The following is an 18,251-nucleotide window of genomic DNA, read 5'->3' as shown; positions in this document are numbered from 1 at the left end:
CCAGTGTTCAGAATGCTGTTTCCAGTTTACCAACTCAAGAACTCCTCAGGGTGGAACCCTACATCGCCTTCCCTGCAGATGGGACTTTATGTACCTGGGAAGTCTACAGCGCCTGTGGAAATATAGGACTTCTGTGTGTCTGAATGTAGAGGACAGTGAGAAGGGCTGGAGAAGCAACAAGTAACAAGAGTAACAAGAAGGGTCGAGGTGGCTGTAAGGTGACAGGCTTCCTGGTGACAGATGCTTCCAGCCTCTAGGGGGAAGAAGGAGAAAGCTCAAGCCTTTTGAAAAGGTTCTGGCCCAAAGCAGATTCCAGCCTCCTGTGGATTTCGCAGGCCATAGGGCCCTCAGGCTGTGATGGGGACCAAGACCTGGAGTGGGGGACCCTGTTGTGGCTCCAAGTGGGAAGATACTTGTCCTCACTCAGCAGACCGCAAACTCTCCATATGCCTGTTTTTCTTCTCACTGTGGTATCTCCAGAGCCAACAGGGTGCCTACCACCAATAGGTATTCATAAATACTTGATGAATCAATAACTGAAGAGTGGTTAAACTATCAACAGTGACAACAGAAGCATTTGCGAACTGCCAAGTACCCCGATGGTGATAAAAAGCGTTTGGGCAGGAGGGACAGCCATAATTCTACCAGTGAAGCTTCAAGCCAGAGAAATGCTGTTTTCTCACTGTTATTCTGATAGTAGTATAGCTGAAGCTACAGTAGCCTAGAGAATCCCCTTTTTCACAGCTGTTTAAATCTAATAGTTAGGCTACCTACATTGCACAACACATACATTATAGTACCTATGCTAGGATAATCATAATTCACAATTTTTAGATTGCAAAAAATGTAGTCCATCAATTCAAAATTTTGAAATCTTTAACACTACTTTCCACGAAACCAGGAGTATGTTTTCAATTAGATTGAAATCTTTAGAGAAATCAACTCCATAGCTTTGCAGGGGAGGGTGGGCAATTTGATCTATTCATAAGTGAGGATTTGGGGTATGTGTATGTGTATTTGGGGGGTTTGGATATGGAGATTTTTAAAAATGCTTTTATACTTTCCTACTTCTAGGTGGATACAAAATGTCCTGACCTCTTACTTCTGGCAATAATTGCCTAGATAAAACCTTATTCTAAAATGGGCCTTGTCAAAGTAGCCCTTGTCGAGGGCTGTGTCAAAGAAACAAGGTAACTGTTGACAATACAACGATCCATATACAACACCAGTTTAATGGTCATTCGTGTAAGTAGATTTACATAAACAGAAAATAGTTCCATTTTTTCCTTGCCAAACAAGTAAAACACTAGGACCAACACAATTAGTAGGCTGAGGCCTTGGGGACATGGCTGGGCCCTTTCTAAGACATGAGCGCCATCTGGAGGGCTCACTTGAAACTACAATGCAGCAACTGAAGAACCTAATGGTTTTAAGCATTGAATGTACACTTTGCAACCAGCTGGACAACAGAGACAGGAATGAACCACTTTCATCTCGTGGCCTGAGCTCCTACTATTTAAAGCGTCCAGTAGAGGATTGAGAATATTGTTGTTGAATGAGGTACTTTCAGCCGAGGTGGGAAATAAAACCCTACCACCTGAAAAGTGTTCACTTTAGCTTGTTAGTAAATACAGGTCAGGAAGTACTAGGCAAGAAGGAAACAGGCAAATGTATTCCCCCAGTCTGCTGTGTCCTGCCCTTCCCTCTCCCTACCCTGAGTAGGGTCTCACACAGCTCCATTAAAATTTTTATTCACAAGATGTAAATGACTGATAGTTTAGTTTTTTTCAGAGGCATTTACATTTTAATAGGTTGAAAGTATTAGTTAAAAGAGAGAGAGAGAGAGAGAGAGAGAGAGAGAGAGAGAGAGAGAGAGAGAGAGAGAGAGAGAGAGAACCAGCAGAATTTCCAGTAGATGTCAACAGCTGGAAGGGGTATGGTGGAGAAAGATAACCATCTTCTTTATCAAATATTTTATTCCTTTCAAACAAATTAGGTCTGTTTCTTACTGATATACTCCCTCATTTTAATGAAAATGATTTAAAAGGAGTATTTAACGCTTCAAAATTCTGAGTAGTTAAAAATATCCAACATTTCCTGTGTTTATATATTGCTAATGAGATACTGCTATTTTTAATAGATACTAATTCCTACCTCAATGCCTCTCAAATGTCTCTGGTGAAATCATTAAAAAAAAATTTCCAATAACTTGAGGGACCAATACTTGTATAAATTAAAATAAAAATTTTATGGCAATGCAATACCTAAAAGTTTAATCTATCTTGTAATTATCTTGTTAAAGACCTTTTACAAAATGCAGGCTGGCATTGGTCTGTGGATTACATTTGAAGATCACTGCTGTCTTCCTGTTTTTCTCTTTTAAAAAAAATACGTGCATTTGGCCAAAAGATCTCCGCCCACCATGACCACCACAGTTACATTCAAGAGCTTGACTTATGTCTTCCTTCCAACGTGTTAAAGAATATCGTCCTTGAATCCACACTAAAAAATATCTCAAACACTTTCTACTCCTTCTTTTAAACTGACCCTCTACGTAGAATTTTGTACAACTCCCCCATTCCCTTGTTTAGTTCAACCTGATTCAGTTTTGCTAACTTTATTTGCGATCATGTTAGCCTAGACACCAGAAGCTTGTGTAAGACACTTGGGTAGCACAGAAGTTCAGGTATTTGAGGAATAAAAGAAATCCATGTAGGAAAACTATGTAGCTGACAAGACATACAGTTTCTTGATATAAAGATGATAGGAAAGCTTCAATTCAATCTTTCTTTTCTTTTTTGCCAAAATACAGATTCAAGGAGTCTTTTGATTGATAAGCAATTCAATCCCCTGGTTGAAAAGCAATTCTTTTTTTCTTACCCCTATAACCCCAAAATAAAAATTCCAAGTGGCCATATATTAAGTAGTGTTCATACATTTCCATTTATAAGGCACAAAACCCACAAATCTCTCAGAGAAAGAAAGATAACACAGATTTGAAGACAACAAAATAGTCTAGTAATAGAAGACGTTCACCAAACTGGAGTGAAAACAAACCACTTCCCTTTTTAGTAACAGGGACCTTATAGTGATACAAGATGTGGCCACGGGAAGGCTTCCATGGCTCTTTTATCACCACAGCCCCTTTCACTAGATGAGCGCAGAAGTCAGTCCTCAGAGAGGCTGCATGGTCAGAATACATCAATGGCAAGTACCACCTATCCCATAGAAGCTGCTAAGCAGCAATGTTCTAAACAGAACATTCTAGCTACAGGGTACCCACCTCACCATTCTTACCCAAAGGAGCCTTCAGAGACCAACCCACAGTGAGCACACATGCTCACCTGTCCTGGGGCTTGATCATTTTAAGGGTTCAGCTCTAAGTGGAGGCATAACTGTCTGCCTAAAGACTCTGAACTAGGGTAGTTATGTGGGTTCTTCTTATGGCAGCATCTATTTAAAAGGCTGGACCTTGGGTTCCTCTTGAAATAATCAGATCCCTAAAGGGACCCTTAGAACTAATTCACTATACCAGGGGTCAAAATCTGGAGAAGATTCCCCGGACCAAGCCCCAAATCTTCTGGCCTGTAAGGCAGCCCTAACAGATCTCAAATAATCCCACAGTCCACAGACATAAAAAAAACCACGTCCCATGACACCAAACAGTATCCATGCTTGCAGTCTGGGCCTCCTGCTGGCTCTTGGCACTGTACTTTCTAGTACCGTTTACATTAGTGTTATATGAGAATAAGATTCCTGAATGTCCACATGGATCCAAACATTTCCTGCAAGTATGACTATTTCAGAGTCTTGTGTATTACCAAGGTATGGATGGGAGTGAATAGCACTTTAGAGACAACAGCCAGGGAGATGTCATCCTGAGAAAAGGGTCAGGATTAGAGTGGGTGAGAATGGAGGGACCACAAATCAGATGAACTGAATAATGCATGATGTCTAAGGGTTTCACTGAATCTTAAAAATTATGAATTCTCCACCCTGGACAATCTGAAATCCAAATGAAATTGGGCCCTTGGGTTGGTTTCTTCGATTACCAAAGACCAGCATAATAGGATGGCCATGCCAATACAGTGTGGACCAGCCAACTACTTGTTTTCCAGTCCAGTTTTATTATCCCTTCAGCTCCAGGACTTGCCCCTGGAAGCCATATTCAGAATTCGACTAAATTTTCAGGCATGAAGACGGTTCTTAATGCAGTGTCCCATGAATCTTAGCCAACATCCCTTCCTTTCCTGTATCTTGACAGGCTATGACCCAGAGGGAAAAGGAATTCTCCTTTTATTGACAACCACTGTAACAACCTAACTCTTGAATCCTTTGGCTTCCTAATGCCATACCCATAGCACATCCTTGGAAACATGTATTAATTTAAAAGCCAACTCTTAATTTTTCTAAATCGCATTTCCCTCCAGTCACAATGGGGTGCCTCCACACCTCGCCCCACCCGCCAGCCTCAGGAATCTTTCTGCATCAGCCTGGCCTTGACTTTGTGCCTCAGGAGGGCTGCGGTGGCAGTGCTGCAGGCGGTCAAGAGAAAGAAAGACAGACAGGCCATGTAGACAGACAGGGCACTGTGGCGCTCCAGGAAGATTTCCTGCCGCCCCTGGTAGTCCAGGAGGATGGCCTCCAGCTGGGAGAGTGTGCAGATAGACAGAAACACGTGGAAGAGTTGATGCCCATGGCCCACAATGTCACAGGAACCCGGGAAGTACTTCTCAGGAACGGGGCAAGAGAAGAAGTAGGCGCTGACCAGGAAGAAGAGGATCTGGAGGGTGTGGTACCAGGTCGCCTGCTCCTGGCAGCCAGCCAGGTGGCACAGGGCCACTCGGTGCGCCACCGGGCTGATGTCTAGAATGAAGGCCAGCCCCGAGGGCACCACTTGACAGATCTTCTTCATGACGGGGTAAGGTCTCTGGTAACGATACTTGGCATAGCAACAGCCGGCGCAAGATAACCAGCCACAGAAGGCAGCTGCTGGCAAGAAGAAAAGCCAGAAGCGCTCATACCAGGCCTGGTCCGAGGTGTAGAAGAAGTGAACCAAGGCACTGCCGTACTGGTAAACGCTCACACCAATGTAGTCCACGAAGTAGAAAGTATAATGGGAGAGCTCCGACTTGGACTGCAGCAGGTGGGCGAGAACGCTGAACGTGAGGTAAGTGATGGAGGACAGGACGTAGAGGAGCAGGGGCAGGGTGTTGGTAGAGGCCCAGGGCAAGGCCTCAGCCTCCGCAAAGGCCCAGAATCGCAAGAGGACGGCCAGAGCCGCCAACAAGTGGGTCCAGACGTTAACCACCTCGTTGTGTTTCTGAAAGAGGCTGAAGAAGTAGTAGCGCCACTTGTGGCCTGTGGGGCGGTAGCCGGCGTGGATATAAGGCTCCCGGAAGAGCTGGGGCACATCTGTCTCGGGGACGGTGCAAGGCATCTTGGGAAGCCCATTCTCCAGGATCTTGGGCAGGCGGCGCAGCTGCTGCCCACTTACAGACAGGGTGCTCAGGTGCTCCAAGATGGCAGTCGTCATGCTTCCCAGCACCGCACGACGGGGAGGGGATGCAACCTAAGGGGATAAAGGAACATCAGCCAAGGATGCAGTGGCAGAGGGACTGAACTAAGGGAGCGAAGGAACTATGGGTTTTCTTAATGAAACGTAGGTAGCTTTCTAGTGCACTACGAGAAGCAGGAGCTGCAGACAGCTGTTTAGATACTTCCTCATTTTTTTTTCGTCTGTAGAATGATAGAGTTGGACCAAGATCCTTTACCACCCCAACATTCTGATTTTATCTCTACCCACCAGAGTGTGAGGCAGAGCCATAGCTTATCAAATGGGAACGGCAGCCACCCTATTTTAATATCTAGCAGGTAAGTAAGGGTACCTTTAAAGGCTTTGGCGTTTTCTAGATGTTATTGAAATGTAATCATCAGACAGACTCTAATAGTATGAAATGTTATTATTGAAATATAAAAATTATAAATATTGATATTACTAATGATAGCCTACATTTCTTGAGTACCCAATCTTAAATTATTCACTGATTTTCCTGATAACTTGAAAATCTGAGATAAGTAATAGTAACGTCAACCTCAAAATAAAGATAGGCAAATGAGTCATCAATTAAGTTGGTAAAGACAAATGCATATTCTGGGAAATATTTTAACAGTTAAACAAAATTAACCTGTGGCCTAAATTTAACATACAATCTAATTGCATAGATTGTGTCTTTTTGTTTGTCTTTAAATTATGCTCTGGAAAGTAAGTAGTTTTGGATTTGTTTCTCCTGGGTTAACTAAATCTGTGCTCAATTAATTTCAGGCCTCAAAAACGCTTAACTTACACTTGGAAATTTTAGATGACAGATGAGCCAGTTAAGCACAGAGAGTATTTCATAAAATGGATGCCAAGTTTCACCTGAAATTACTGAGTTAAAAAACGGACTTTCAGCATATGGACAGTTACTTTCTGTACTTCATATTTTCCATATTCTTTTCCTTAGAAAAGTTCAAAACCTGATTTATTTAAATGGCCCCCTTCCTTCAGAGCCCTTCTGCTGGGAGAGACACAGCAAGTGCTTTTCAGGGTACTACTCATTTTACCGAAGAAAATGTAATCTTCCTACTCATACTTCTTAATCAACATTGAAAGAGAAAAAAACAAAACACCTAATCAAGTCTAAAATGTAGGGCATGAAAATTAATAAAATGTGAAAACAGTTCAGGGAGACATGGATTCAAGCCCTGGTTTTTGGCCACTTACTGGGTAACATTGGGCAAGTTATAGAACACACTAAGCTTCAGTTTCTTCATCTGTAAAATGGGAGCAATAATTTTACGTATCATATTGGTGGTTGTGATGACTAAATGAGAGAATCTAAAATATAAAGTACTTAGCACCCTGCCTGGGTGCTCAGTAAATGTTGAATATTGCTATTACTTTTATTATTATAAGCTGGGCTCTGGGCTAGGGATACAAAGACCAATAAGATATGCTGCCTGCTCTCAAGGTCAGAGTCTACTGGGGGAAGACAAGTAGGGAAGTCATGACCAAAACATGGGATGAGTTGCTCCACTGGAGGCGAACACTGGTCCACAGGGTCTCTGCAAATATAACCAAAATAGAAGGTAAGAGAGGGAGGGGTGTGCAAGCTTCTCCAAGAGACCCTTGAACTGAGTCTTGAAGGAATTGTCAGAATTCCCAAAAGAAGATGAGGGGGGAAGATATCTCTAAGCACAGAGCAAGGTCAAAGCACTTCTAATAGGGATCTGGAAAGCATCTGTGGAGGTGGCGCTCGTGTGGTTTGAAGTAGGACATTGGCACCAGAGACCCGAGCTACAGCCCTGAGCCCCACCACCATTGACACCCCCCAAACTCCAGCCTGGGCTTGGTCATCGGAGAAGTAGAGTTCATGACAAAGAGAAGCTGCTTTGGAAGGCTGCTGTAAAGGCTATTATGATGTCATGCCTGTAAAGTGTTTAACAAAGTGCTTGGTTCCAAGCCCACAAAACAACCTTTGCCATTATTATGACCATCGCTGATGGGAGAGGTGGGGGATGGTGCGTGAGTGGAGGATCTAATGCTCCTTCCGTATCTTGTACCTACTTTTACGGCAGCCACTGTGACTCTGTATTGAGTCATTTGTTTCACCAGGACTGACCAGTGGCTCCCTACCAGGAGCGGGTCATGAACTAGTGCTCAATATAAAAATTAGAGGCATCAAGAGAAATTTATTAAGAATTACGGTGTCAGTCAGAAAGACAGAAAGAGTGGGGGAAGAGAAAGAAAATAGTCATCAGAATACCTCAATTCGTTTAAAAACAGAAAAAGCTAAGCAGTGCTTCTGCTGTCAGCCAGCAGAGGGATCTGAGAGTCTGGGAGTTAAGTTCTAGATGGAGACTCCAACTGACCTTAGTGGCAGTTGATGACAGAGCATGGAGGGATAAAGAAGGACAGGGGAAGGTGGGACCAGATGGGGTACACTGGTCCCAGGATCAGGTGGACCCACCGTAGGGCTGGGCCTGGGACATGAGACGACATTTCAAGTTGTCCTGTGCCTGTTGGCTGAGAAGCATATAATCTGGGGGAGCTGGGCTTGTTGGAGCTCTGGGGAATTAAAGGGCTCCATTCTTTACATACAGGTTTCTACCATCTTTTGTGAAACAGAGAGGGAAGTCAGATGAAAATATTAGTCTGATTTTGTGGTTGGGAGAAATAGAGGTGAGTCACTGGGGGTATGAGCTGTAGAAGAAGGAATCTCTGAAGACGCTCCTGGCAAGCCTCACCTGCATTGCCATCTAAGATCAAGGGTGTTTCTATCATCTCTGGGCACCCAAATCAGTTGGGGACAATTCTGCATGCAGAGTTAAATAACACATGACTGCACAATTTCTGCTCATTTTTGCATCGTCAAAAATAGGGGGCCTAGCACAACAGCAGGTTCTTATAACTGATGACACAACTGAATTTCTAAAGACTAAAACCTTGGGTTTGGGTTGTCTAATAGTGGGAACCAGGTCCAGTTCAGAACTGGGAGACAAGTGACATTGGTTTTTCGGAGGGAAAGAGGACAGATCCTAATGCTGCTTTATTGCTAGTTTCCAGAAAACCCCATCTGCAGAGCTCTGGGGACCCATAAGTTCCTCCAGTCTCTTACCTCCAACCCAAGCTCATGACTTTATGTTGACAAGTCCTTTTCAAAAAATTATTTCTACTTTGCTCTTATGGAAACAAAACTATTAGGTTAGTGCAAAAGTCATTGCAGTTTAAAAGGTTAAAAATAGTGGCAAAAACCGCAATGACTTTTGCACCAACCTATTAGGAAGAGGTTTATAGAACTAAGAAGCTGAGAGGTATAAAACCAAAAGGATATTACCTTTAACTTCAAAGGAAAAGGTGCACAGGGAAAAAAAAAAGGTAGAATCCTCTTTTTGCTTGCAAATGAAGCCTCCTTTTTCAAGGATCCTTAAAGTGCAGCCACACCAGTCTCAGGGTCTCTTTAATAACTCCATCCTCTGGAGTGAGTAACCCAACACCGACAAAATGCTCTGGTAGTTCCAGGGATGTGACCACCATGACCTCCAACTCAGGATATGATCTCTTATCCCCTCAGCAATGAGGGTACTACAAAGACCTAGGTCTTCTATCTGTGTGTGAAAAGGATCTCGACTTCCCTTTGGAAGCCCAGGGTCATGAACATTTTCAGACTAATGGTCAGAAAGAGAGGGAATGATTTCTTTGTCCTTGGCTTAACCACGACCTCTTCCACTGCCATAAAATTCTCCCTCGGCCTGAGAGTGGTCACCACAGCCACAGCGATAGCATTAAGTTATAATTCTGTTATCATCATTAACTTCAGAAGCTGCTGTCCAGTGGGGTCCAACTAACCCCCTAGATTTCCACCAAACCACAGTGAGTAGCGCTTCCAGAGAGGCTTCACAGGGCCAGCTGTAAAGTTCGGGAGCCCGTTATGGAGGAAACCACATATTGACATCATGGTGTTGGTGCAGAAACACACCTCATAGCCTTGGCAGTGCCAGCTCTGAGGAAGGGTCCCACCCTCATTCCTGGCCTCTGTCCCCCTGCACCCCTCCCCAAGCTGATGTGGCCATCGGCCAACCAAGATGCTACCTTTGAATGATCTCTCTTGCACAGGGTACACACCAACTCCTCTGCTGAGACAGCTGAAATGTAAATCTTCCTGAAGAATCCTCCAGATCTGGGTAAGCTCAAGTCTTAGTAATTCTGATCAACCAGAGAGCTTTTTCAGAGCAAGGATTATCTGCTCAATAATTTTCCAGGATGCAAAGGCCACAGATGAAGAATAAAAGAAGACCCCTCACCTCAAGCAGCTTAAAAGAAAAGTCAGACTTCATGAGTCCACAGCCAACCCCACCAGATTGCACATAATCAAGCGTTAAGCACAGTGAAATACACACAGGTCTCTACAGAGCAGAGCACGCTCGGGGCACACTGGGGAAAATGGGACTTGTGCTAGGCCTCGAAGGCGGACAGGACTTAGACAAATGAAGGGGTGAGCTGCAGAATGTTCCAGGAAAGGGGCAAAATAGTAATAGGAGCCAAGGAATGGTGTGTCTTCCTCATGGGTCCGTGAGCAGAGGGGTTGTTAGGGAGTCATGAGGCAGTGAGTGGGGTAGCTGCCATGGCATTAACGAAAGGAGGTTAGATTTGATGTTGCAGAAAGGTGGGAGTTCATTTTTCATCCTGGAAGCTTTTTTTTGGCTTGTTCATTTTAGCTCGTCCCATCCTTATCTCACCTGAGCTCTGGAAGACTCATATTGCTTACCAATGCCTCCTGTCTTGGTTTAAGTGGCACTACCCTCTTAGGTCTCACCTGTTTTCTTCTCCCACTGCCCCTGTGACGGTGGTGTCCCCAGGGTTCCACCATCTGCACCCTTTTCCACATCCACGGTCCCCTCCACACAGGGCCTTCTCCCACGCCTTTGGTTTTAGCTAGCCCCTGTATCAGATAATTCCCCAAACATATGTCTCCAAATAGATCTTTCCTGAGGTTTGGATTCAAACCAACAGCTCTAGATTGTCCAACTGAATATCCCATGGCCACTTCAAACTCAGCATCTTCACACTTCTCCCTCAGCCCAGACTTGACCTTTCTCCTATGTCTAATCAGTCATCTAGGCCTGTTAACTTTAATTTCAAAGTTTCTAGAATCGGGGCGACCTGATGGCTCAGTTGGTTAGAGCGCGTGCTGTTAACTACAAGGCGGCCGCTTCAATTCCTGCATAAGATGGTCGGCTGCGCCTCCCACAACTAGGTTGAAGGGCCATGACTTGACTTGGACCTGATGGGTCCTGGAAAATAAACACTGTTGCCCAATAAAATAAAATTAAAAAAAAGTTTCTAGAATCCATTGATCCTTTCCATTTCTACTGCTGTCCCTTAATTCAGGCCTTCAAACGGAACTTCTGTATTTGATGGAAACAGCGGTCTCATAACCGACCTTTTTTTCTCAAATGATGACTCCTGTGCCTCTCATCTCCTAAAACCTCACTTCTCCAAACCACGTCAGGCTGACAGCTTAAAAATGGAAATCTGATCACCACTCCCCTCCTCAAAATTCCTCAATAGCCACCACTGTTTACGACAAAGCAAACAGGCCCTTCTGTTGACCTTCCAATCCCAGCTTTCTTTCCAGGAGAAGGCCCACACCCCCAGGCCACTTTGATGGCCTGGATCACAACACTGGGAGTTTTCAAAAGGGCCACATTCTCTATCTCCAGTGTATGCTTCTGGCACCCGAGGAAAACCTCTATACCCTCAGGCCCAGCAACCCCAGCTCACCACCATTCTGCCCAGGAGCCAGCTGTGCCAGGAAGGCTTTTCTAACCCCCAGCAACCATCAGTCCCGGCTTTGCCTCCCCAGCACACTTCTCCCCTTGTGTGGGGGGGTCCTGATCATCGGTTTACTCTGCTCACTTCCCCAGCTTCTTTAGGGGCAGTGAGGTACGCCACTTCCGGTGTCTAAAACAGTATGCAGCATGTAAAATGATGATCCATCTAATAATTATTTACTGAATGAACCATTCTTTAGGCCCAGACATATGGCACCAATTTCCTTCTGTTTGACAAGGTTGAGGGATAAAAGGAATAATGGTTTGGGGGTCAGGGGGTCTAGCTGTTCATGTTTGCTCGACTCAGTTAGCTGTGTAGCCTTGGCCAAGATATTCAACTACTCAGTGTCATTTTCCTCATAACGAAGATGGGTGGGAGGAGGTGACTTCCTGTCTCACCACCTCTCTGGAAAATAAATAAATTAATAAATAAATAAAATGGGCAGTAGATGGATAGTACTTTGAAAACAGGCACATTAAAGTACTACTAATATTTGAACTAAAAAACTCACATAAGGTTTATAACACACACACACACACACACACACATACATACATATATATGTTATATATATATTTCTGCCTTATAATAGATTTTAATGCAATCTTTGAAAACTGAACAGGAATTTAACATTTTTGGTTACATTTCTGGGACTCCTAATAATACCCTCTCCCCCAACCGCTTTATAAAGAGTTTAAATTAGACTTGGATTATAATGGGATTATTAAAAGTTCTATTTTAATATGAACTATTATTTAACTTTATTTTAATAATATGAGTATGATATCTGTACCATGAATTCAGTTAATGTTTATAAGAAAGTGTTATAAAACGTTACATTATGCTTTGGACTATTTAGGAAAGTTGATCTTAAAGTTTTATCTCAGGTGCTTCTTTAAAACTATTTAGAAAAATGAAAGACAATTAAGAAAAAAGAAGTGGAAAGAGAAATTACTACGTCCATGGCAGGAATTTGATATTTTAGCCAAACATTGAGTATTTAGATTTTCCTTTTAAAAAGAAATCACAATTAAAGAACACATTCTTAAGGTGTGGTTTTGTTTATCTGTTTTGACTGAGGAAAACTACCCAGGATGCAGTAACGTTAAGTAAAACAATGAAATTATCTGTGTCTGGTGACTGTTGTGATCCCCTGAAAACATAGTACAAACACATGTCAGGTGCCCATAACTAACCATTTAACTTTCAGGTAGGAGCTGTATGGATGAACAGAGCAGCGCACGGGAGTGTCTCCAGCCTTCTAGGAACAGGTCGGACACCAGGCATGCCCACTTCCCTCACGACTCCTTGAACCCTCTTCCACCTTCCCTGCTGGGTTCCCCCTCAGTGGAGGCTCCAGGGTGGTGCGGCCACCGTCCTACTCTGGGCCTTCATTATCTCCCACAGGAACCTCTGTAGGATATAGGCCTTTCCTCTGGTCCCTTCCTGCGTGTCTCCATGACTGTTCCCAATGGTTCCCCACCCCTGCCACTTTTATTTTGTGTTCCAGTTATTCTGCTATCCTCTCAGGCCGTTGTGCTTCTGTACAAGCCTGGCATGCCCATGTCACTGATGACCACCGGGCAACTCCTATTCATCCTTCATGTTCCAGCTGAGATTCTCCCTGTGATGCCTTCTTGTCTGGTGCTTCTTGGCCTATACTGCCACTGTACTTACAGTCCTCCATTGTAGCACCCTCCCTGCTGTATAGATACGATGTCCTGGTTTATATTACATGTCTCTCTGCCCACTAAACTGTAAAGATCCTTTGAGGGCTGAGAATCTTTTATCACCTACCACTGTGCTGAGCACACAGGAGGTGTTCCAGTAACTTGTGGTTGAATAAATGAAGGAATGGAATGAAAATGTCAAAATAGTAGTAGTAGTAATAATAATAATAATAAACACTTATATGTGTTTATCACATGCCTGGCAGTGTTCTAGGCACTTCACAAATGTTAACTTATTTCAAGTTCCCAACAACTGTCTGATGTTGGTACTATTTCTTATCATTGTTCTCATTTTACAAACGAGGAAACAGAAGCACAGACAGATTAATGAATGTGTCCAAGGCTACACAGTAAATCTCAAAGTCAGGAAATATCCTGTAGCAGTTGGCCCTAGAGACTGTGCTTTTAGCCATTACACTTTCAAAAAAATGCTCTCTAAGACTAAACCCAAATATTTTTCAACAATATGCAACTACAGACATGCCATTGCAACACGGCTTTGCTCCATTAACAAAGATAATTTGCAGTTGGCTCTACAAAAGCAATCAGTACCACAAGCTTCTCAGTTCTTTGCCACTGTGTTATTTGTAAATCAGATTCGGTACTCTCCAAGAGAAGGAAACGCACCTGCAACAAAATCTGAGTGGAATCTATCAGACAACCCACTTGGGTCTGTAACCCAGATAAAAGTGATTATAAACATGACGGGTGTCTTTCATCTTAAAAAGACATGCAATTTGTTGTGACTGGCTTTGCAGAACTGGGGCAGTGAGATATTCCAATCATAAACCTAAAGAAAAGGTTGTTTATCAGCCTGTTGGAGGAAAGCACACCAACATTGAGAATAGTCACTGAATTCAGCTACACCCGTAGCATGCTAACTAAAAAGCCTCTCCCTGATTAACAAAATAGAGAATTAAATGAAAAGCTCCATATTTGGGAAATGGACATAATTTGGTACTGATGACATTTTATCTGAAGGCCAAAGAGAAGCACTCCAAAGCAGTGGTATTCCCTGGTCTATTATAAAGACCCCACTTGAAAGGGCCACAAACTTGGAAGAGCTGATTCCGTGAAAAAGCACTGGACGAGGAATTAGAAGTCCTGACTTTTCTAGTTCTAGCTCTACCACTAACTATGGAAATCTAGGCAAATCACTCAACCTCTCTATGCTTCAGTGCCCTATTCCATAAAAGAGGGGTATAATACTATAAAATGCTGTAATTCATTTGGCCTGTGTTTTGCTTTGTATGGTAGATCAAGCGGTGTCCTAAAATCACCAACAAACAGGTCCTGTGACATCATCTCATGTCACTGTATTGGGGACTTACACAGATGGCAGGAAAGTAGCCTGCTGGTTGTTGAACAGAGAACAAAAGAGAAGGAATTTCCATCAAACAGGGCAGAAGAAATGCTTCCAGAATCCACAGAAGCCCTGCCTCACACATCCCTGCATGACCATAAATAGCTGAGAAGAACAGCAGTCAAAACGCCAACATGGTGTCCATTTGTAAGAACTAGAACCATGCTTTGAGCAGCCTTTGGTCTAACCAGAGACAGGCGTGGAGTTGCAAACAGCCTCAGACACTGCCAGGATTTCCAGTCATCCATCAAGGAAAGGCTGCTGGGCTCACACCAGTCTTTGTAGCCACATCTGCCAAGTATCGTATCACTATTTATAAAGTCATGTTTTAAAGAGTGGCACTGCCGGCAGAATCCTATTATTAGCAGAGGTAATTTTAACCTGGATTTAGATTCACCAATGGTCAACACATATCCTCTCCATATTTAAACAATCTAACAAACATAAATAGCATCTTGATATCCCAAAGTGGGAGATGTGATTTTATAAATTGTGATAAATACATACAATAGAATACTATGCACACATTCAAATAATTATGTAGACATATTTACATTTATTGTTATAGAAAGATGCATGTAAAATATATGTGTGCTCCATGGTTTTTTTACTATAATCTCCTATGCACTTAGAACAGTAACTGGCTAACTCATAGTAGATATTTAACAAAGATTTGCTGAATAAATAAATAAATGAAAGACATTGTTACAAGGGAGAAGCCAATTAAAAGTATGTGTGCCATTTCTGTAAGCACATACCTATGGCACAGAAAAAGTATGGAATTGTATATAATCAAAACATTAATTCAGATTTTGGTAAATGGTGGAATTATGGGGAATTTTACTTTTTCTTCTGGGGTAGACACTAGCATTATAGTGCTTTTAAACAATGAACATTTACTACTTTTGTAGTTGGAAAAATGGCTATTGTTAGTCTACAAATAGAAATGTTTGACAAATACGTAAAACTTGGTCAAACATGATTAATTAGTACAATAGATATTAAGACACTCCCCCCCCAAAAAATCACCCCAGCATCAAAAAGGAATACACCTATTTGCATTATTCTATGAATTTTGAGCTCAATTAGTTAGCATACTATACTAATAAAATTATTATTAGGAGTAACCTAGTAACTTGCCATAATGTAAGCTAATAGTCCTGGGGGGGTTGAAGGGGAAAAAATATGTAACATCTACTGTGAAAGCAGAAATCACATCCTCTTAGATTGGGAAAGCCAGTATATACAATATTGTCTTATTCCACAGCACACAAACCCAAATGGCTTTAATAAGCGAGTCCATCCCTGACCATGTGGGTACCTGGAGAGGCTGAACCCTGCCTATAAAAAAGGTGAGGTACCCCCGTGTGCCACAGATGTGCCAGGAACACATGTCACCTTCTGGGCTCCGAATTTTTTCCCCTGTAACTCCCCATAATACTGACAGGAGACAGAAAAGACAACCTTAATTTGCTGCGGTGCCCTGGGGAAGATGAGCAGACCATTATTTCCTCCGAGTGCCTTTTTCTCTTTCTCCAGCTGGAACTTTCCAGCTGGGATTCCTGAATTTTCTTTACTTCCCACATCTCAGCTAATCTCATGTGAGCAGGTATTGTTTCCCAAATGCATCATCACAGACACAGAATGTACCTTCCAAATGCAATAAACAGTATCTGTGTTTAATTCTAGTGGCAGAATTCGGAGATGCTGGGAACAGTTTAGAACACACTAAGCAGTCTAAGTTCAATCAGAGGGTTAGCTGGGTGTGTGATGATCATTTTTCTTCAGAGACTTCTTGTTTGGGTAAGGTAAGCACTGCTATCCGAAACACCTATTAATTAAAGGCTAGGGACACGAGTCTCCCTGGACTTTCCCTAAGAGTGTAACTACAGGTTTCATTAGCATGGTTTGGCTTCAGTAGCTCAGCCTCTTGGCTTGATCTACCCTCTCCTGCAGGAAACTGCATCAACCATCCACAAACCGGCTGGGACCTGGGCCAGCTGAGGTGAACCCTGACGCGAGATTTCCACTGGCAGGAAATCAATCTTGAAAATGTACTTTCCATAGCAGAAGACTCTGATAACAAATTAAGTTTGGGTTGGAGCAATTTCCCTAGCTACGAAAAGTTAACCCTTTGGCAGTTACTGCAGTGTACTCTCTGGGTGGTCCCAAGACCCAGACTTTTTATTTGCTACCAAGAATCAAGTTACTTCATTCTCAAATTCTCTTTAGATATCCTCAAGACCTTAGTAAGTTCAATTCCACGTTGGCCACGAAGATGCCTTCTCCGCCATCTTGGTTTCTTTTCTCCCTCAACACTTTTCCTACCTATTCCCCGTGTTTGGTAACAGAACATCCGGATTCTCACACCACTTTACTGCTGGGTGTGTAGACAGCCTGGTGTCTCCTATGTATCAGGTTGAAAGCTCCTTGAGACAGGAACACGGACTTACCCATCCTTTATTTCTCCTATCAGCCACTATCAGAGTAAAGGTGCCCCAGAATGTGTCAATAGATAATTGTTCAAACACAAAGCGAAATAAGACTCTCCTTTGGCCCTCTTTGAATCTAAACATAAAACCGGTAAGATCTGAGATAATTAAAATGGGAGGCATGTTTCAAAAGGAAACATTTGAGTTGGATGTTGTTTATCTGTGCGGGGTTCCTCTACATGGCAGATATCCATAACAGTATTTAAATTAACTGGATTTCCAATCACCAGCTCACTTCTTATCTATCTCCTCCTACCATTGTTATTTTTGTGCTCAAGAATGCTTAAGCAAAGATGCTGGAAATAGAGAGGGCAGGTGGGGGATAAAACAACAACAACAACAGTGGAACAGGAGGTAGGATACCTAGTTTTTCACTCTTGTTGCAGAGAAGAAGGCAGAAGTGACTGTCCTGGTTCCCTGAACAAGCCACACACATCACATTGCCAATAATAACTGTACTTCTCTATGCCTGGCCAAGCCTGCTTCTGTCTCACATTCAGGCTCAGATAAAATCTCTGTGAAGTTTAGAGACAGCCACAAGCAGAATTAAATACGCCCTGTTGCATCAAGCACATCCAATAACTGGTTGTGCACGCACGTTCCTTTACAATAAGTTGTGAAATTCATTGCAGTGCACAAGGCAGTTCCTCAAAAAATTTTTTTTAAGTTTTTAGTTTTTGTTACTTGACTATGAGAATAACTGAAGCACAGAGAATTCAAAACCTTAACCCAAATCAGTCCTAAGATATGGGCAGACCCCACTGTTTCTGTCGTCTGTGTCCCACGAACCCAGCCATCCCCATCTCAGAAAAAGAAAGCCCATCAAACATGAATGGAAAAGGAAGAGATAGATGGGAAGTGAGTGCCTGTCTGCCTCTGAGCTGATGACAGACTAGGAATCCTGGATCACTATAACATTCTAGGTATATTATCTAAGCCACCTCTCCCAGAACATTCCATGAGGTCTCTCCTAAAGGGACACCTGAAGACCCCTCTCCACTCCCTACTGTGTCCTTTTCTATAATTTCACGTAGTAATTCATAATGAGTAGCTGATCTGGTTAAAAATCCTTAGTTATTCCAAAGGCGAGCTTTGTTTGAAAAGTCAGCCTACTCAGTTCAGATCAGTAACTGTGAACCGTCACACAGCTTTCATCTCCATTATATTACAACCAGCCACCTGCCTAGCCTGCAAGTTCTACCACAGTAGTGAGTATTTATCACTCAAGGTTACTTTAAGTCCAAGATCTCAGAGTTGAATGAAGTTCCTCGTTTCTGATCACAACACTC

General features: G+C 42.9%; 1 protein-coding gene across 1 annotated transcript in view; it reads right to left on the bottom strand.

Moving 5' to 3' along the window:
- Positions 1-2,919: 2,919 nt before the first annotated feature.
- PAQR8 (progestin and adipoQ receptor family member 8) overlaps positions 2,920-18,251 on the bottom strand; it is a 34,775-nt gene continuing 19,443 nt past the window's right edge. Inside the window, exon 2 of the mRNA XM_033102448.1 lies at positions 2,920-5,572. Within this exon, the coding sequence (XP_032958339.1) occupies positions 4,472-5,536 (1,065 nt within the window). The 5' untranslated portion in view covers positions 5,537-5,572 and the 3' untranslated portion in view covers positions 2,920-4,471. The remainder of the gene's footprint in view (positions 5,573-18,251) is intronic.

This window comes from Rhinolophus ferrumequinum, chromosome 3, assembly GCF_004115265.2.
Source record: "Rhinolophus ferrumequinum isolate MPI-CBG mRhiFer1 chromosome 3, mRhiFer1_v1.p, whole genome shotgun sequence".
Classification (NCBI taxonomy): domain Eukaryota; kingdom Metazoa; phylum Chordata; class Mammalia; order Chiroptera; family Rhinolophidae; genus Rhinolophus; species Rhinolophus ferrumequinum.
This window is presented reverse-complemented; position numbering and strand designations above follow the sequence as displayed.